The following is a 20,065-nucleotide window of genomic DNA, read 5'->3' as shown; positions in this document are numbered from 1 at the left end:
ATTCAGAAGAGATGGATGGTAATTGACCGTCACAAGTCTGTTACAGAAAATACATAAATGGTTAAAAATACCACTTGGCACTGTAGGGCCTATAATACAAAAATGGAAAACATATAGAATGGTTGAAAACTTGCCAGGAAGAGGACACAAGTGCATGGTGTTCCCACAGACTGTGAGGAAAATGGTGAGAGATGCCATTAAGAACCCAAGGAGCACAGTTTAAGAATTGCATATTTTGAGGTGGCTCATTGATGTTTTGTAGATATTTTACTGCCAGTGGCACAATGAATTCAGCAAAGTACCAGGAGATTTTGGCATAAAATCTGGTTGTCTCTGCTAGGAAGCAAGACTTAGGCCTTGGTTGATTGTCCTGTTGGACAATGACTCCAGACATTAAATCCATAAGGAAATGCCAATATCCATGCTCTGCAATGGGCATCTCAGTCTCCTGATTTGATCAAAAACCTTTGGTCTGAACTGAAGATAGGAGCCCATAAGCACAAATCCAAGGATATTAATGATCCTGAAAATTTCTGCATGGAGTAATGGTCAAAATCCCCTCCAGCTGTGTTCTCTAACCTTAACACAAACTATATGAAAAGATTCATGGCTGTCATCTTTGCCAGGGGTGTTTGCACAAAGTATTGTAAGACTTGATTGATTCCAACTAAAGCATTACACATGTTGGAAAATAAAGCTTATGTCAATAACTTTCTTTTTGTGTTTTAGTATTTTTGTGCATATTTATCAGGGGTGCCAATAAGTGTTTAATAAGTGTTACAATTTGTAGGCCAACATGTGACCAATCACAATCATCATGAGTACAAATTCAAGGCTATTGCTAAATATTAATGGTTGAAACTTCTTCACTTCGCTCTACTACAATGCCGAAAACACAACCGTTTTCTATAATAGCTGATTATATATTATTATAAAAGTGCGTTGCTTTGAGCAAATCACATAGGCCTAAAAACTATTTTTTAAATTCAGTGAGGTTCTGTATTGGGTAATAGCAGGTAGGCTATTTATTATATTGTTCTTGTGACCAATACACAGAACGAACAAGCAATCGTCAATAACAACCACGTGATCACGTTAAGGTAAAATATATTAGACGTTTACAATTTCAGAAAAACGTGAATATATTTATGTATATATTATTCTCGGATTCCCAACGTTTTGCCAACTTAAAACTTAAGCCAATTTACTCATGTATGCAAGACCTGTATGTTTTTGCCTTTTATTTTTTATACAATAACGCGTAGCCATGTTTCACTACGAAGGAAGTTGTCAGTAGTAATTTCTGCGTAATTTCCTGGGACCAGACGGCCGCGCTTTCTCTGTTGCCTAGTCCGTGCTGTGTACAGAAGAAGCAAGTTGAGTGGTGCGCGTAGAAACAAGGTGAGCCATCATGGCTGCTGTTTACACGGCAGACGGAGATCGTATAGAGACAAACGTAGAACAGTTATCCGCTAAAAACAAGCAAGCAGGTGTCAAGAAGGCTGTTGTGTCCCCGCTACATATAAATGCCAAAATAATTAAAGAGGAAGAATCAAGTGAGGACGAAGATTCAAGCCACGCCGAACCAACACCAACCAAGCGTCACCACGAAACTGCAGTGATGGACGCTGCCCCAGCCATAGCAATCAAAGAAGAACGCATCGAGGACGACGAGTTTGTCCAGATAAAGTTAGTCGATGTCGACGACAGTTTGGAGAGAACCCAAAACAAAGAACCTGACAGAGACAATGAAAGTGTAGACGGTGAGTGACTTCAATCTTTACTCTTATAATGTTTGCCAGTTAGCTAAAGCATAACGTTGCTGGTAGAGCAGTGTAGCATAACCTACAACTAGCCTAGCAGTACCTAGCTAATTGTTGAAGGAAGTCCCAAATGTGGTATTAATATTTTCGTCATTATTTTGTTATTGCTTGCATCCAGTAACTATTTATTGGAAATTGGATGGTATTTTACAATTTACACATGCCGCAAATCTTGCTGCAAAACTTTGCTTGTTAACATCATTTGGGGTCAGCGAGCTATTTTGCGAGCGACTCGTTTTTTCTTGGCTAGCTAACGTTAGCTAGCTAGCTAGCTAGCTTGATGTCCATCATCGATTAAGCATTCTTAAAAACGAAATTCGGCGATTAAATCAAAACAAATATATTTGATGTAATATACCAATATGGTATTACTGCCGTATAGCCGAGTGTGTCTGTACCATTTAACGCAGCCCGCTATTATTTTATTCTGTGCTGTTAGCGAGCAGCATAGCTAGCATATCTTGGGTGTTTTTTCTATTGTGCGGGTCTCGCGAGAGTATAAAGGGCGAACATCGTCTCCTGAGGCGCGTTCGGTTCGATCTGCGATTTTTATAGACCTAAAATTAAAAAGAATTTTAAAAAAAGTGGCCACTTGACATAAACCAAAAGTGAGTGAAAGGGTTGAACGCTCTTTAACATGACACAAGAGCAATAATTGCAAGCGCTTTATTAGTTTTAAAATTAATTGCAATTATACTTTTGGTACTAACCTATTATCAGAATTTTCTCTCTTGCTGGCTCATTGATTGCAGGTATCTAAATGTTGTAAACAGTTTGCTGAGGTTGCAGTTTGCTGCGGAAGAATGTCATATAAAACCTTTGTTAATCCAGCGTTATTACATAATATCTTTGTTATATTATTAATTAATATTTATTAAATATAATTGACCACCGAATCATTCTGAATGTGAAAAGGAAGACAAATGTATTTTTCACACAGAAGTATGTATAAAGAGCAGCTACTTTGCATGAGAAACAATTCAGGCTGACCATATTTGGATGGGGGAGGAAGACCAGCCATGGCCAGGCATTATAATGAGCATAATGGGCATTTTCGGAATTTTGAAATCCTGAACTGATGTTACTGGTCCCTAAAATTGGAGCTGTCTGGGGGAAAGAGCAGGGACATTCCATGCCGAATACATTCCATGCACCACAGTGCCTCTTGAATTTTTTTCAATTTCTGGTAGATAGAGTGCTGGTAGATAATGATGAGATACTTTATTCATCCCGAGGGAAATTTTAGGCATCCAGTAGCTTATACATACACACGTATCTCACACACATAAAGATCAAAATCACTCACAGAAAAGTAAAAAATAAAGCGCATGATTAGACAGCGTAACTTGGAAGGAACATATTTTCTGAACTAGATTACCAGAAAACTGTAAACATACTTAATCATTTCAATATGACATGTAACGTTATTATATATTATATTATCAGCTAGTGAAGGCACCCTGCTCCTCTGGGATTTCTTTGTGTTATCGGAAATGCTGTTAAAACCCCTGTGTAATAAAATAGCCTAGATTAACCAAAATTTCACTCACGCTTGTAACCAAATACTGACCCCCGTTCGGATATTTGGTTATACAAATAACTGTGCACATCCTTTATGGAAACCAATGTCATAAATTTCTCCCAATCCTCTACTTTGGATATATTGAATTTACATGCTTAATAGATTTTTCTAGAAAGATTTAGCTTTTGTACTTTGGTGGGTTTAGTTTTTTGCCACTTCCAACTCTCCTATCTTCAAACATCTTTACATACCTGTAACACCCCTTTTGTCTAAAATGGAAGAGTCCAATTGCAGTTACCAGTATAACCACATTGGATTATTAAAGTTTTTAAACTGGGTGAAATCTATTCTTGCGTACATCATTGATCAATTTATAAAATAACTTCAGTTTAAAATAATGTGTTAATTTGGTTTCATTGTTTTGTATCAGGCGGCACGGATGGCGCAGTGGGTAGCACTGCCGCCTCACAGCAAGGAGGTCCTGGGTTCGAATCCCCGTCGGCCGGGGCCTCTCTGTGCGGAGTTTGCATGTTCTCCCCGTGTCTGCGTGGGTTTCCTCCGGGTACTCCGGTTTCCTCCCACAGTCCAAAGACATGCAGGTTAGGCTGATTGGAGAGTCTAAATTGCCCGTAGGTATGAGTGTGTGAGTGAATGGTGTGTGTGCTCTGTGATGGACTGGCGACCTGTCCAGGGTGTATTCCTGCCTTTCGCCCAATGTATGCTGGGATAGGCTCCAGCCCCCCTGCGACCCTGTTCAGGATAAGCGGGTTCAGATAATGGATGGATGGATGGATGGATGTTTTGTATCACTCCGAAAACCTGAATGGGTATTTATTCCTCTATTGAATGGGATTGCATTTTTATCAACCTCAAGATGAACTGTTTGTGAAGTCTTCCCGTGAGTATTTACTAGCTGGTTGGCTAAGAAGAAAGCGCTGAGAAAGTATTTGCCCCCTTCCCGATTTGCTCCATTGTTGCATTACCGCACTGAATGGTTTTGGATCTTTAAACAAAACCTTATTTTAGACAAAGGGATTTGAAGTACACAAAACACATTTCATCATTTGATATCAGTCTGTAACTGCAGAGGAATTACAGTCCACTCTTTGCAGAACTGCTTTAATTTTGATAACTTGGTAGTTTTGTGGGCATTCATTCAATGTTTGTTTATTTTTATTTTATTTTTAAATTGGGGACAAATTTATGACTCTGCTTTTCAGTCTTTAAACGCATAAATGTGAATCCCAGAAATGTTTTTGTACATTGTTGTTCGGATCGAATTACATGCCTAAAACATAGCTGAAGAACAGTTTTACTTTTCATATGTCCATCATGTTTCTGTCATAAGATTCTGTCATGTGCTGCATATTTCTTTCTTGGTATCATAATGGCAGTAATGGTATTAATACATCCTTTCAATTAAAATGGGCCTGTGAAAAATGAATACAAAAGCTACTGTTATGTTCGTAGTGTTGCTATATCATACAAAGAGCCTGTGGTTCAATGTATTTTTCAATGGCCAACGGTGTTAGTTGAAGAACATTTTGGACATTTTAAAAATCATAAATAGAATTAATTAATTTCTTGAATGGAAATGGAACTGCACCTGTTGCATGTAATCTCTGAGTAACAGGCAACAGGGGCAATTATATTTCTAAGTAAATTTTTTTTTGGACTTTCACTGTAGCCTGCATTTGAGGTTGATTAGGCAAAGTCAAATTTAGCCTGGAGGCTGTCGCACGCATTTTTTTCCTGTCAGTGTGAGCTTGCGTGTGTATGCGTGTGCTAGAGTTTTGGAAGTGAAAGCTCTTGCCTAAACTGTATTTTTACAGTTTACCAACTGTTGTCTTAATATTATAAATTTGGAGATGCCAAATTTATTTAAAATAAAATATTGCTGTGTGTTCTGCATGTTAGTAAAGATCAGAACAGGCTAGCCAGCTAGCTTTAGAATGCATGAACTATCACGTTGCTCCAGAGGTCACCAAATTGACCCCTTGTGGCTCAAAATGGGCATCTCTGGGGGTGCATGACCTCGGACCTCTTAGCTGGCTACTTTGACCAAATTGAGAATTCTGGTAATGTATGAGCATATTATTTTACAATTTAGAAAAAAAAAAATTGTCAAACTAAAAATAGGGTACTGTCACAGTGTGAATTTGTTAGTGATTGTTTTGTTTTTGTTTTTGTACCCCCAGAATTTAAAAATCTGTACCAAGAAATGGAAATAAATTGTTCTTCTCATAAACATGTGGATGTAATTTGTTAAGGGGGGAGGGGTTGGAAAGAGTTTGTATTTAATTTTTCCAATTATTTCTTCATTCATGGCTTTATAATTTTTTTTCTTTTTCCTCTTTTTTGAGAGCAGGAGTGGCCCTGACCTCCCATTTTCCCCTTTCTATTTTTAGGGGATTGGCTTTTCCGCTGTGTGGATTGCGGTGAAGGCTTTGGTCAGAGGGAGGCCTACCTGGAGCACCAACGTGAACATATCCATGATGGCCCTATAGTCTGCCTGGACTCGGATGCGCAGTGGGATGATCTGCTGGTCTCTGAGGATGGGGGCCACCGAACATTGTGCTGTGCCGTTTGCGGCCGAAAGTTCTCGAGTTCAAGGGGTTTTTTCACTCACCAACTTAAGCACCGCACCCAAGCCCTCAAACAGGAACCAGGGGCCGAAGTAGCAGTGTCAAAGCAACGTCTTTTTGAATGTCAATACTGTGGCAAGACCTACTCTTCAATCGGCCTCTGCCTCAACCATCAACGTTCACACAAACTGGCCTCCAAGTCTGTTTTCCACCAGTTGGCCCACCTCAAGAAAAAGTCATTTGAGTGCCCCACCTGTGGCCGCTGTTACTCCCGTGCTTCAGCGCTTGACGCTCACCGTCGTTGCCATGAGGTCAAACTGATCAAGTCCCGCAACAGTGGTGCAGAGAAGTCTCTTTCTACGCCGGAGCCTCCCGTGGTTGAAAATGGAGATGCGGCAGTCAAAGGAGTCAAAAAGCATGAGCAGCGCTACGAGTGCCATGAATGTGGGCGCGCCTTCAGCACCAGCGTTGGCTTGAGTACACACCAGCGCTTCTCCTCTCATTCCAAATGCTCCGTGATGAAGCTGAAGGAGGACACAAAGAAGCCATTTAGTTGTTCTGAATGTGACAAGAGCTTTCTGACGCATACTGCCCTTCAGATCCATCAGCGTTGGCATATCAGGCGGGCCAAAAATCGCAGCAGTGGACAGTCCTTTTCATGTGAGGAATGCGGGAAGGTCTTTACTTCACTCACCTTCTTCGAAAAGCATCAGAGGGTAGTGCACAGTGGGGAGACCCCAGCCAAATCCTTTCTGCATCAGGTATGCCAGCTCAAGAAGAAGGCATTTGAGTGTCAAGACTGTGGGCGCCGTTTCTCGAGGGCCACGGCACTTCAGTCCCATCAGCTTTGTCATACCGATGTTTTTGGTGATGCCATTGGGAAGGCGGCCCAGAAACCGGTCGCCACCCCAGCGTCTCTGTCTCCGCCTCAGAAGTTGTACTTGTGTGACAAGGAAAAGCCTGAAAGCTTTGCGATTGGAGCCCTGGTCTATTCCCAGGAAACCCCTCAAGCTAATCAGGTTGGCGAAGACACTGGCTGCAATGAAGCCGATGACCATGCAGTTGTGGATGAGAATGAAATTGAGGGTTTAATTGTGGAGGTTATAAGTGTAAGTGGATCAGATGACTCCTTCAGGGAAGACCATGACCCAGAGCCACTGTCCGAGTCAAAAACTGAACCTGAGATGGGCTGTGAATCAAACCAAGAAGCAAAAAAAACAACGGTGCCCCTGAACCAGTTAGATGAGGCACCTCCTCCTTTGAAATTAAAGGCAGATGCTGATGTAGAAATCAACTATGAGGCAAAACAAGATGGGGAGGAGAAAATTCCACCACAAAAGATGAGTTTTGATTGCCCAGAGTGTGGTCGCATGTTCTCCAGTCCCAATGCTATACGCTGTCACAGGCTGTGGCATAGAAGACCAATGGGGCGGGCTGCAAGCGTGAAAAACTGGAACCACAGTGCTCCCAAACAGGTTTATTTGAAAAAGTGTCTTTTTAAGTGCGGTGAGTGTGGTAAGGAGAGTACCACACTTGGCTCACATCGCAACCACATGAGGCAGCATGAGGATCCAAAACCTTATAAATCTTTGCTATATCAACTTGCAGGGCTGCAGAAGAAGAACTTCAAATGTGAAGTGTGTGGGATGCGGTTCTCTCGAGCATCTGCTTTGCAGTCTCACCAGCAGCACCACGCAAAGCCAAATAGAACTCACAAGTGTGCACGTTGTGAGAAGGCCTACTCTAGTTATGGTGCACTTTGTAACCATCGAAAAACATGCCATCATGACGAAGACAACAGTGATGCAGCAACCAGCGTTAAAAAGGAAGTGTTCAATCCTAGGAAGACCCTACTTGGCCCAAAGGTTTACCACTGTGAGCAGTGTGGAAAGGGATTTTGGTCATTTGGAGCATTCTCTCAACACAAGCAAAATCAGCGTTGCACAGAAGTCAAGGAAAGCAATGACACGTCTGAAGAACTTGCCCCTGTCAATGGCCACACCCGTTCCATTAGTAAGAGGCCTACCTGCCCCATTTGCGGTAAGCGGTTCCGTCACGGAGGGGTTTTGGCTTGTCACATGAAGAGACATTGCTCTGTGCCACAAATGAACCACACGTGTCCGGTGTGTGGGAAGTCCTATCGCATACTCACCTGTTTCCTCAAGCACCTGCAGGTGCATGACTCTGAAAGCATACCCCCACCGGTGAAATCTTTTGAACATCAGATGGAGCAGCTTGAGAAGAATACGTACAGCTGCCCTGATTGTGGAAAAAGATTCTCTCGTGCTATGGCCCTCCAGTTCCATATGAAGAGCCATGGCTACGAGACTGGATATCCATTTACTTCATCAAAATCTGAGACTAAGGCTCAAGTATTTCAATGTTCCCATTGTCGTGCCCGTCTCTCTAGTGACAGAGAATTGCAACTTCACCTCAGGAAAAAACACAGTGGCTGCCTCAATGAGGTCACTGAACAAACTAGTGAGCTTGCACAGTGTGTGTCCAAAGACTCAAAATCTTTTTTGGGTGCTCCAAAAAGGTCCTTAGATGGTGGGAAATACAAATGCAATGAGTGTGGGAGAAGTTTTTCTGTTGTTGGAGCTCTGAATTTTCATAAGAGAATTCATCGGAAGAGTCCGACTGCTGTAGCCACTTCAAGCTCTCCAGTCGCTGTAGTTCAGGAGACAAAATCTAAAGAGGCCAATGAAACTAAAGGTCTGTACATCTGTCCAGAATGTGGGAGGAGCTTTGGCACTAATTCAGCTCTGGGGACACACAGAAGGTGGCACACTGATAAAAAGTTTGCAAGCACTTTATCAACTGATATGCCTACCTCCAAGAACAAGACTGTGAATGGGGGTCCTTATCGCTGCAACATATGCAGAAAAGGATTCTTCTACTATTGTGTTCTTCGACGACACCAAATGCATCACCCAGAACCCGAAGCCCAGACACAGCCCAAGTCTTCTCATGAGTCCACTCAGATGTCCAATAGCAAGCCTTCAACGAGCAATCTATCCTGTCCAAAATGTGAGAAGAGTTTCTCCCGTTCCTCTATTTTGGCTACCCACTACCAGACTCACCATGCCGATATCTCTGAGTGTGTCCAGTGTAACCTGAGCTTCTCTTCAAAGAATGATATGCTGAAGCATAATTCCCAGGTCCATTCAGGTGAAGAATCTGCCCAACATGGGGAACTGGACTCTGAGAAGCCCACATCTATAACCTCAAAGAAGGTTAAACTCAAGCTACATGGTTGCCCTGACTGTAGTAAGCGTTTCTACAAGGCTAGAGGTTTACGGGCACATCGATGGCAGATGCATCGCAAAAGCCGAAAGACTGTGGGCTCTATAGCTGCATCCAAATCCTTCATTTGTCCTGGATGTGAGAAGCGATACAGTTCTCAAGGGGCACTCTATAATCACAGGAAAGTGTGTACAGTGGCAAAGAGGGAAATAAAATCTGCTGAGGCACTGGTGCAGGACCCACTACCACCACCTACACTCCTTGAGCACACGTATAAATGGCTCTTTAAATGTCAGAAGTGTGGCAAAGCTTTCCCCAGTCTTGACCGACTGGAAGCTCATAAGGACATAGCCAAAAGCCGGCCGTATTGTTGTGCACTGTGCTGCCGTGGCTATTGGACAGAGACGCAGCTCCAGCAGCATCTTGTATGGCATGACGAGGTCCGTCGACGCCTTCCAGCTGACCTACGATATAGACTCGGCACTTTTTCTGCACCCACTGAGGTTGGTCCTAACTCTGAGGACTCGCCTGTGCATTACAAGTGCCCGCACTGTGAAGAGACATTCCTGAACTTCCTTGCCCTTCAGCAGCACCAGGCCTTGCACAGCATGGATGAACCCTACCGTTGTTCCCTGTGTCCTCGAACCTTTAGCCAGGTCCATGAGCTCATTGACCATCACCAGGAATGCATGAGTGACAAAAAAGAGCAGAATGAAAATGGTGGGGACTCAGTCTTGATAGATCAATCAAGAGATGGCAATGGACTGACTTGCATTGACTGTGGAATCACGTTTAGCAGAGAAGTGGAGCTTCACCAGCACTATATTTTGCATGCTAGTGGACAATACTGAGCCATTTTGTGTGACTTATACCTGGAACTTGGCTTGCAAACTCACAGAAAATACATTTTGGGGAAACTGCAGTGAGGATGTGGTGCATTCAGTTATTTAACCTGAGAAGCTTGGACTTTGCTGACTTTCCACTTGTTTGCTGGAGCCTCAGCTCGAATTAAACTCTTGTGGCTCAAGCAGCTTCTCCTTTGTTCATTCATTTTGTTCATAGTTTTTGCAAGAGAAAGTTGACTTGCTGGGGATTCTGAAACACCCCGAATCATGACAGTCATGTGGATTTCTTTTCTAACAAGTATGCAACTACGATGTAAAATAGGGCGGATGTTCTTAAATACCTTCTTCAGGTCATAGTAAACTAACTTTTCCTCTTTCTCAGGCTCTCTTTTGAACTGGACTTATGCCTAAATCCATTTACTAAAATACATTTTTGCATATGTACTGTATACAGGTGCCCTCCAGAAAGTTAGCTGCAAATCTTGATTCTTAAAAACATTAATATTAAATATAAAAACTTAAGTTTAATTCATTGTCTTTATTCATACAAAACTGGTGCTCTATATATTTTTATTCTTCTGCTTTATGAATTGTTATAAACCTGCATTAAGTAAACAGGTTTCTGTTAGGACTTGTGAGAGGGAAAGAAGTCTTTAGGTGGAAACACAGTACTCTACCTGTCTTTAAAATGTGCCCTCATTAAAATTGGATGCACTTCTTTATTTTCCAGTTTGCAATTTCAATTGACAGGAAACAAGCTGTTTTGTGAAGAGTGGTAATGGTATTTAAAAAGGGTGTGGTGTAGATGGTCATGTGGGTTTCAGTGCAGTGAGGGTAGTCGTTGCAACTATTCAGTTGTTCAGATCATTCAGTGATCTGCACACAGTGATTTCAAGCCAGTTGTTACTCGGATGGTGTCATCACATTCATTCATGTGGTTATAGCTGACGATTCACCCTATTGGTTTGTTTATTTATACTGGTTCTACCTTTTTTTTTGTACACTTCAATGAAAGCTGATATTACTACTATGTTGTATTGTCAACTTTGCTTTTATAAAATCAACAGAAACTTGAAAAGTTGTCACTAAATGTAATACCAAAGTTCTTAGTACATTTGAATCTAATTTCCCACATTATTTTGTATTGTGTGTGAATAGCTTTAACATAGTGATTTGTGGTCTAAAAATAACTAAAGTAGTTTAGATCCTAGAAATAAAATAAGAAAACTATGTTCGCTGTCCCTATTTTTCACTACAGTCTTGCAGGCATTTGAAATACGCATTTGCTTTTGTGTGTATATGTTCCATAATTTATTGCAAATTTTTGTCTAATCTGAATAATTTAGTGGTTTCATTTTCTTTTTGTGGTTTTAATTTTATTTTCTTCCCAGGCACATAATTGCATTTTTCTGTATATACCCTAGGCTTATTTATTCAAGCACAGCCAAGAATGTAGTGTTTGAAATCAGGAAGTATTTAATGATGAATATTTAGATGTGTTTTGCTTGAAATGTTTTTAAATGTAGACGTCTAAACCATTTGCCAGTCTGATCTTCATATGATGGTGTAAAATTTAATACATTTCTAGAGTAAGCCTTTTTTCTCCACAAACTGAAAGTAATACATGATGAAAGGTATTGATTACAATGATTAGTAGTAAGTCCTGGTCCTTGAGAATTCCGATTGTCTCGGTGTTGATTAGTAGCCGAATACTTAAACTGTGTACCACACAGTGCTTTACAAGCCATTTAAAAGCCTTTTGCCGTAATGGAAAGAAAATGTCTCATGCCTTGGTTTATTTGATTCATTCTTTGGCACGTGTTTCTGCAATCAAGAAATTCCAGCCCTCTTCAATTGCATTGCATATAATTGGATTTGAAGTAAAGACCAGTTTCTAAAATATAAATTCATTGGTGAATTTTTTCTAGTACAATATGTAGGACTATTAGCATTTACATTTGGATAAAAGTCCATAATTCTCTAACTTTGGACAGGTAACATTTTTTTAAACATTTTTGTAAGTAATCTCTTGAGTATAACTGCAACTAGCCACTGTCAATATATGCTTTTAACTTAGCTTGTCAATGATTTAGGAGTTGCATTTCAGAATGTAAATGATGAATGATCATGTTACAGCTTATGCGGCCACAGTTCTGTGAAATTACAGCAAACCCAGTCAACGATTAACGCACTTATGCCATGATCATGAGGCTGGCTGTGTGGTCAATGACTGCTAGCCTTTTTCAGACAGGACATGGCAGGGTTATTGCCTTCCTTGGCTTTTGATTCAGCTCTTCACTCTGTACCTCACACTGGCACTGATAACTGTAGACCTGCTTATTTCCTATTCATATTCTGCATTATAATGTTTATTGATCTTTGTTATCCGGATACAATGATTCGGTACATATTGCGGTATGATAATAGAAAATGTAGTAAAAAAACGGTAATGGTCTTTCAGATAGGGGTGTACAGTAGCATTCCATTAAAGACTGTAAAAAGTTTAACACTGTTAGGTATCAATGTCTGCACAGAATTGTTTACCGGTATTATGTGTCGGTTGCAATTGGAGCCAGTTTCTGAAAGTGTATTGGCTATTCCCTGAATAGCATTCGGCAGTTTTCCTTTCAAGTCGCAAATTGGTTGTTTTTTGTGCAGAAAGGCAGGTGGAACACATTTCTTTCTACAACATTCTGAAAACTATATAACGTTTGGTGTTGCGTTTTAGCCGCCATTAGAAAGGTTACTTCGCAATGAAAGTCCATTTACAAGTACTGTTCGGATGCCTAAATAAACATTCTTAACTTGATTGTGTGTTTTGTTTTTTGCCCTGAAAAGTGTGCCCTTCAGAGAACGGTTTTAAATGATGAGCACTCCTGAGTTATCAGGTCCTATTGGTCTTTTTTCATTTTGCTTTCTTCTTCCTCCTCCCATAGTGAAGCTGCGTAGCATGAGATGCCAGGATTGTGGGCAACAGTTCATCCGCTGGGAAGCCTTCAAGATCCACCTGCGTCAGCATGAACACGAGGAAGAGGAGCAAAAGAAAAAAAAAAAGTTTAAGAAAATACCACCAGTTCAGGAAGGAACGAAAATAAAAAAGGCAAGATCTGGGCTTGACAAGGATAAAAAGGGTGAAGGTGGTGATGACAACGATGATGACGAGACCTGGTTTTCCGGTGGCTGGGAGATTAATCCCTCAGAAGTATTCAAAGTTCGCCCCCGAGTTGCTATGCTCTCAGAAGAGGAAAAGCCAGTCTATGGCAGCTCACACAAAGTCTATGCCTGTGGTGTCTGTGGTAAGGTCTATTCTTACCTGGAGTCCTTCAAAAATCATCAGAAGATGCATCTTCAGCAATTGCCACAGCGGGAGCCCTTCACCTGCCCTGTGTGTTGCAAAACATTCCGACGACAAGCCAGTTTCTCTCTCCATTTAAAGATGCACACTCCCGACGATGTCTCCAACGATTACAAATGTGGCCAGTGTAACAAGACCTTTAATTCCCAGCAGACCTGGATAGCCCACAAGGGTATCCATAAGAGGAAGCCATTCTGGTGCCTTTCCTGTGCGAAGGGGTTCAAGGACGCGAAAGGACTTGACCGGCACTTGCTGGGGCACGACCTCAAACGGCATCAGTGTGACCTTTGCCCCAAGGCCTTCCGTGTGCCGGCCGAGCTGCGTTATCACCGGAACACCCACACTGGTGCCAAGCCCTACACGTGCCAGCTGTGCAAGAAGACCTTCTCTCAGCTCGGCAACCTGATTACCCATCGTAAAAAGCACGTGGGCGTCTACAAAGAAGGCAGCGAGACCCCTATCGGGGGGAAGCCTCTGCCCGGAGGCCGAAGAGTGACGGAACTGAAAAAGCTCATCGTCATGACGGTGGATGACATGGAAATAGCCGAGGGAGCGGAGGGCAGGGAGCCAGAGGAGGGAGCTGTGGGTAGGGACCGGTCGGAAGAGGAGTCCGAGAAAGAGGAGCGAGCGGAGGAGGAAGAGGAAGAGGAAGCCGAAGAGGTTGATAAGGAAGAGGGGGAGCTTGAGTGCTTTGAGTGTGGCAGTTGGTTCACTCACGAGTCAGAGTTACACCTGCATTATATGAAACATGCCAGCGGGCAGTTGTGAGAGAATCGCTGCTTGGTAGTAATGGAACTGAGAAGATGAGTTAAATTACCGACCACATACAAAACCCACCAGTGCAAAATATTTCAGCCCGTGTTGTGGGGACATTTTCTCAACGAGCTCCCCGCCATGCTGCAGAATTACGTTTACCATCATGGGTGAACTTTCATGTCCAGAAGTTTTTGAAGAAACTACATTGTCTTGGGTTCTCCTTTGCCCCAGAGAGGTCATTGTATTGGGGCAGAATGATTTAAAGGCTTCCATGTGAATCCTAAAGCTGCTACTCCTGCTGCTGACATGGATGAATGTTATACTACTGTGCATTAAGGACACTCCAAGACTGGGTCTGAAACCTTGGTCTTGCAGAGCCTTAAGATCTGCTGGGTTTTTACCTTACAATTGGCAATTAACCTCGCTGAGTAAGAAGGAAAACCAGCATATACCTGCTGCTCTTCAGGAGTGCTATTTTTTTATTCTTATTATTTTTTTTTATTCCTGTAATAAGTGGCTCAGTTGTGTTAATAAGCTTCAACTTGGCACACTTGCAGTGTTAATTCCTGACACAAAAAGAATGACCTGTCCTTCAGAAACATTCAGCTATTGTCCCAAAAACGTTTTTTTAATGAAAACACTGTAGATCAGCCATCACACTGTGTGATGGATTTACCTCATGTACTTGACACAGTTCCAGAATATTGCATCTGTAAAGCTTCTGAATTTTTGTGGTCCTGGGAATATATGCAAAGATTTCTGTAGGGCCCTGTGTGCCTTGGCGAAACTGTTGTGTTAATTGTATTTCCTATTCCTTCATGGTCAATGTGTTTGTTTGGATGGGCCTTTCTTAACATGGGATTTTGTGGTAGTGGTGATAATTGGTGAATTACATTGGGGAGGGATAAATGAGAAGTTGATAAATGTATGAGAAGATAAATTTATTGGCTGGTGAATTGATTTGATCTGAACACCTATCTCACACCCGTCCTGTTCTCCCCTGTGAAGAGCATGCATTCTACTCATTGTGCTCTTCTGAAAAAGCTTAGATTTGTGAGGTTAATCATGAGATGAAACGGGTGACTTATTTCTAATGGATAAATATTTTGCCTTATGTTTGTTATTTTCTGGGAAAATCATACATTCTTCAAACTAAAAATGATAAAAGTGTAGAGAATGTGTGCATATGGAAGAGGAGTAGACAATGGAGGGCCATGTCGGTTTCTGGATTTTTCTGCCACCTTTTTTCTGGATTTAATTGGTGCAGTCGTGTTCGTGATCTGCCAATTTTGCTACATTCATAGGTAAGGTCATGAATCGCAGCTGAAGTCTTGTGTGTCCCTGCACTGGCACTCCAGGGATGGGACGTTGTGTTGCAGTGTTAAAGGGTGAAGAGATCTCACTAAATGAAATGAAAGCAGTGATTTCATTAATTCTCTGAAATGCTTGCTTACACAGCTATATAATGGGGGGGAAAAGGTGTATTTGGAATGCTAAGCTTATGCCCAAAGTTTTGAAAAAGTTGCATGCTCATGATTTTGAAGCATATGTAGACTTATTTTTACTGTATGTACAGCCTAACATTTAGAGTGCCTTGCTTACTGACCACTAATTAATCCCTTTGCCTCTACCATTTATTTTACTAAGATTTTTTATTTTTGTTTTGACAGATGTTGGTTCAGAAGTTTCTTTAAGCTCTTGTTGATTGGGGTATTTTTAGTCAACTGTGCTCACAAAAGTAAGCTGTTTTTTTGATGCCGCATTACCATATGCTGCATTTATTGGATTTCATTTCCAAACTTGAATGCAATAATGTGTATTAAAACCACTTATGCTACCTCCATTTAACATTATGTTAAGCGACACTGTTATACCCTTTTCTCCTGGGCTTTTGCTTAATATCCACACATAAAAATGATGATAAAATTGCAAACAATAAATGGTTTTGCCAGTATTATATTGTGTGAAGTCTTGACTTTTTAAAAGTTTATTATCAATGGTATATCTGAAACATAATCTTTTTATTATTATTATTATACAGTATATTGTGCATGTTCAATGAGAGCAATCTCTATTTGTATTTATTTATTATAGCGCTCATAGTTTTGTGTTATTTGGGGACTGCTGGGTGGCTCATCCAGCTAAGGCAGAGGTCCATTGTGAGAATGCACCGTACAGAGGAGTATGGAGTTGCAGACTGCTTGTCCCGAGAGGAGTTTGTAGGAGTTCTGGCATGATGGCAATTCCTATGCCACCCAGGGAATGACCTCACGGGTCAGCTGGTGGACTGCAAAGTGAAAAGAACTGAAAGCTGACAGCATGTGCCAGGAGTCTTTCTTCTCCAAAATTGGTAAAGGAATAGGTAGTAAAAAGGGCTTGCAAATGCAAACGAGCATTCTTTTTTTTTTTTTTTTTTTTTTCCCTAGAGGTTTGTCTCATGCAAGCTGTGTGCAAATTACCTTGGCACTGTAGTAGGTCATGGACGAACTGGATAAGAAAAGTTTATACAGATGGAATATTTCACACCAAGCTTTATCGTTTTTCCTATGTTCTCTGCCCAACAGTCTATGTATAGGTGTTCTATTCGTCCAGTCAAATTTGTCATGAACAATAATTCGCCCCAACTGCTGAAGGGCAGAGGCTCTGCTGCCCTGCATGTATATAAGTGTGTGCATATATACACCTGTTGTGACTCTGCTCCCAATACATTTGTGGACTGCACTTTCAAGCCGAGATGAGGGCCGCTGTATTCGTCTTGCTGATTGTGGCAGCTGGTAAGTGAACTACATTGAGGACACAGTCATGAGTGTGTCTGCGTGCGTGCGTGCGTGCGTGAGTGAGTGCGTGCGTGCATATACTTAACACTGCAACAACATTATTGGGCATGTACACCATCCCATTAATGCAAATCATGGCAATAGTGTGTCAGCAACTCAATGCAGACATTGTCAAGAGGTTGTGTTCTGGTTCGGACCAAACGTCAGAATGGGGAAGAAGGTGATGGTAAGTCAACTACGCGTTACAACAGTCGTATGCAGAAGACCATCTCCAACAAACGCCCGCATGAGACCCAAGAAGTCATGTAATGTCGAAAGAAGTGGTTACTGAGTGTACGTTGCTTGCAAAGTGAAATTTGTTAAACTAGAGTGGCAGTGGCCCTTTTTGGCAGTGATTGCACCTCTCTGTGATTCTTTTAATTTCAGCATTAGCTCGTTGGCTCTGTTATAGGGGAATCGGTGCGGTTTGAACGTAACTTGTGTGTGCGGCAGTGTGGAGCGCGAAGGGGGAGGACGACAAGATCATCGGCGGTTACGAATGCCGCCGTCACTCCCAGCCGTGGCAGGTGTACCTCACCTACGATAACGGGGCTCGCTGGTGTGGTGCGTCTCTGATCAATGAATGGTGGGCGGTGTCAGCGGCCCACTGCTACGTTCCGTGAGTATCGGTTATGTTCCTGCGTACCGATTTTGACTTCTGTTTAGAGTTATACCTTAAAACATTTTCATTATACATTTTCTATACTGTACGCCATGATAGTTTGCTGACATGATGGCCATGTCTGCAGATATCACGTAGCTGTATCCTATGTAAATCTGATGTATGGTAGCGCTCGTTATGCGATGTGTGCTTCTGCTGTGTCTTTGCTGTTTTTGAATCCGACTTGGCAAATCCTGGCATCATTGATGAAACCTGTGCAAAAAGCGCACCTTTATCTGTAGTGGTGAGAAATATACAGGGGTCCCTAACAAGGAGCATGTGTGTCTAAAGCATCCCAATTAGTAGATGTGATCCCAAGTTATTTTTCCAGTTTGCACACATCAATTTTATGGAGCAAATTCTCCTAAAATGGGAGATGTACATTCACCGTGCACTTTATTAGGAACATTTTTACTCTTACACCTACTTATTCATGCTATTATCTAATCGGCCAATTGTGTGACAGCAGTGCAATGCATACAATCATGTAGATACAGGTCAGGAGCTTCAGTTGATCATCAACCATCAGAATGGGGAAAACATTTAATTGACTGTGGAATGATTGTTGGTGGCAGACAGGGTGGTTTGAGTATCTCAGAAACGGCTGATCTCCTGGGATTTTCACGCACGGTAGTCTCTAGAGTTCGCAAATAATAGAATAAATTAGAAGAATAATAGAAGACGCAAATAACCGCACATTACATCAGTGGTATGTGGAAGAGCATCTCTGAACACACAACACATCAGAACTCTAAGTGGAGTAGAAGTCTAAAAAATATGTAATAAATACCTATTAAAGTGCTGACTGAGTGTATGTGCAGGTGAGTCTTGACCTAAGCTCCTCCCCCAGTCCTCCTCGATTGGCGCTCCATCTTGGGGAGCATGACATATTCAGCGAGGAGGGGACGGAGCAGCGGATCTGGGCCGAGAAGGTCATACCTCACCCTGGCTACAGCACGTATAACCATGACAACGACTTCATGCTCATCAAGCTGAGAGAGCCTGCCATCTTCAATCAGTACGTGCAGCCTGTTCCCTTGGCGACTAGCTGTGCCCAGGCTGGTGACATCTGCCTCGTGTCTGGCTGGGGAAACATGATCAACACTGGAGGTGAGAGGGTTTGTGGGTAGAAGGGGAGGTGCTTCAGTAGGCTGCATAACATGTTGAAAGTTAATGGAAATTTCTGCTGTATGCGGACACATTTGCGGTCGTGTTTTTTTTGCCACAAAGAAGTGCGTTTTGAGTCGATTCTAACTAAAGATGAGAAGGGGGATGAGCTTTACAGCAGTTAAACTCATTTGAGAGATTCACTGTTCAGCCTTAGACCCATGAGCGCAATAATATTTTTGGCTTGAACATAACTTTACCATTGCGTGGTGTCACTTTTGCCTTCCAGTGAATTATGCATCGGTATTGCAGTGCCTGGACCTACCCATTCTGTCCGACTCCCAGTGCAAGAATGCCTACAGTAACCTGATTACGGATAACATGTTCTGTGCTGGATTCCTGGAGGGAGGCAAAGACTCTTGCCAGGTTTGTTAATGTGCATTCTGACACCTTCCATGGATTTGATACTCATCTATACAAGGTGAGGCAATCCATTATTAAGGTGAGTCAATCCGTGCTTCTTCCTAGTACAGTTATATTATTTCTGATGCTCTCTCTCCCTCTCCCTCTCCCTCTCTCTCTCTCTCTCTCTCTCTCTCTCTCTCTCTCTCTCTCTCTCCCTCTCTCTCTCTCTCTCTCTCAGGGTGACTCTGGGGGACCTGTGGTGTGTAATGGTGAGCTGCAGGGTGTTGTGTCCTGGGGATACGGCTGTGCGGAGAGTGGCTACCCTGGGGTTTATGCCAAAGTCTGCCGCTACAACGACTGGGTCAACAAAATCATGGCTAGCAACTGAGACTGGAAGACAAGACAATCAAGCTGCCAGATATTTAATAAATGTCTGAAATGAAACTTGCTCTCCCTGTTCCTTTGCTGCCCTGTGTGAGATCTATGTGGTACATGATTGAAGGTTTGCCTTTCCCTTTCGCCCTCATTCCAATGTCTTAAATACATTTCTCTAGACATAATTAAATAATTTTTATATTTGTAGTTTTCCTTCTCCATTTCTGGAGGAGTGCATTATATGCAGTCAGCAATTGTGTAAAGCCAATACCAAGAAACCTAAGGTACAAATTGTGTATCCATTTTCAAAATTGTTAATTTAATTAAAATTAACATGAGATCTGCTAAGCGCAGTGTCAATAATAGGTCCTACCAGAATAAGAATACAAGGTAGGCCTAGTAATATTACAACAACAGGACAAAATATAGATTGATGTCCAACCGTTTGTATTAGTAAAATGACACCGTAAGAGAAAAAAAAAATTTAGTTGATACGATGTAGATATCGCCATGTGTCTATTTTTAGTTCATTTTAGGATTTCGAATAATCGTTTTCAGCCGTCTCTAGT

The 20,065-nt window shown here is 41.9% G+C and overlaps 1 protein-coding gene across 5 annotated transcripts; it reads left to right on the top strand.

Moving 5' to 3' along the window:
- The first annotated feature begins 1,288 nt into the window (after positions 1-1,288).
- LOC133126048 (trypsin-2-like) lies at positions 1,289-19,565 on the top strand. 5 transcript variants are annotated; one of them, XM_061237882.1, is made up of 6 exons: positions 14,165-16,906; positions 17,280-17,284; positions 17,416-17,567; positions 18,460-18,719; positions 19,006-19,142; positions 19,360-19,565. In XM_061237882.1, exons 1-6 carry the CDS (start codon positions 16,867-16,869, stop codon positions 19,507-19,509), a joined length of 744 nt encoding a protein of 247 aa, XP_061093866.1. In that variant the 5' UTR covers positions 14,165-16,866; the 3' UTR covers positions 19,510-19,565. The 5 variants fall into 5 exon arrangements, with proteins under 5 accessions (XP_061093851.1, XP_061093856.1, XP_061093844.1 ...); XM_061237872.1 differs by lacking the exons at positions 14,165-16,906; positions 17,280-17,284 and adding an exon at positions 1,296-1,763 and having other exon boundaries at positions 17,402-17,567; XM_061237867.1 differs by lacking the exons at positions 17,280-17,284; positions 17,416-17,567; positions 18,460-18,719; positions 19,006-19,142; positions 19,360-19,565 and adding an exon at positions 1,289-1,401 and having other exon boundaries at positions 12,958-16,086.
- Positions 19,566-20,065: the final 500 nt, after the last annotated feature.

Source organism: Conger conger, chromosome 1 (assembly GCF_963514075.1).
Source record: "Conger conger chromosome 1, fConCon1.1, whole genome shotgun sequence".
Lineage (NCBI taxonomy): Eukaryota > Metazoa > Chordata > Actinopteri > Anguilliformes > Congridae > Conger > Conger conger.
Note: the sequence above shows the minus strand (reverse complement) of the source record. Positions and strands in the feature narration are given on the sequence as shown.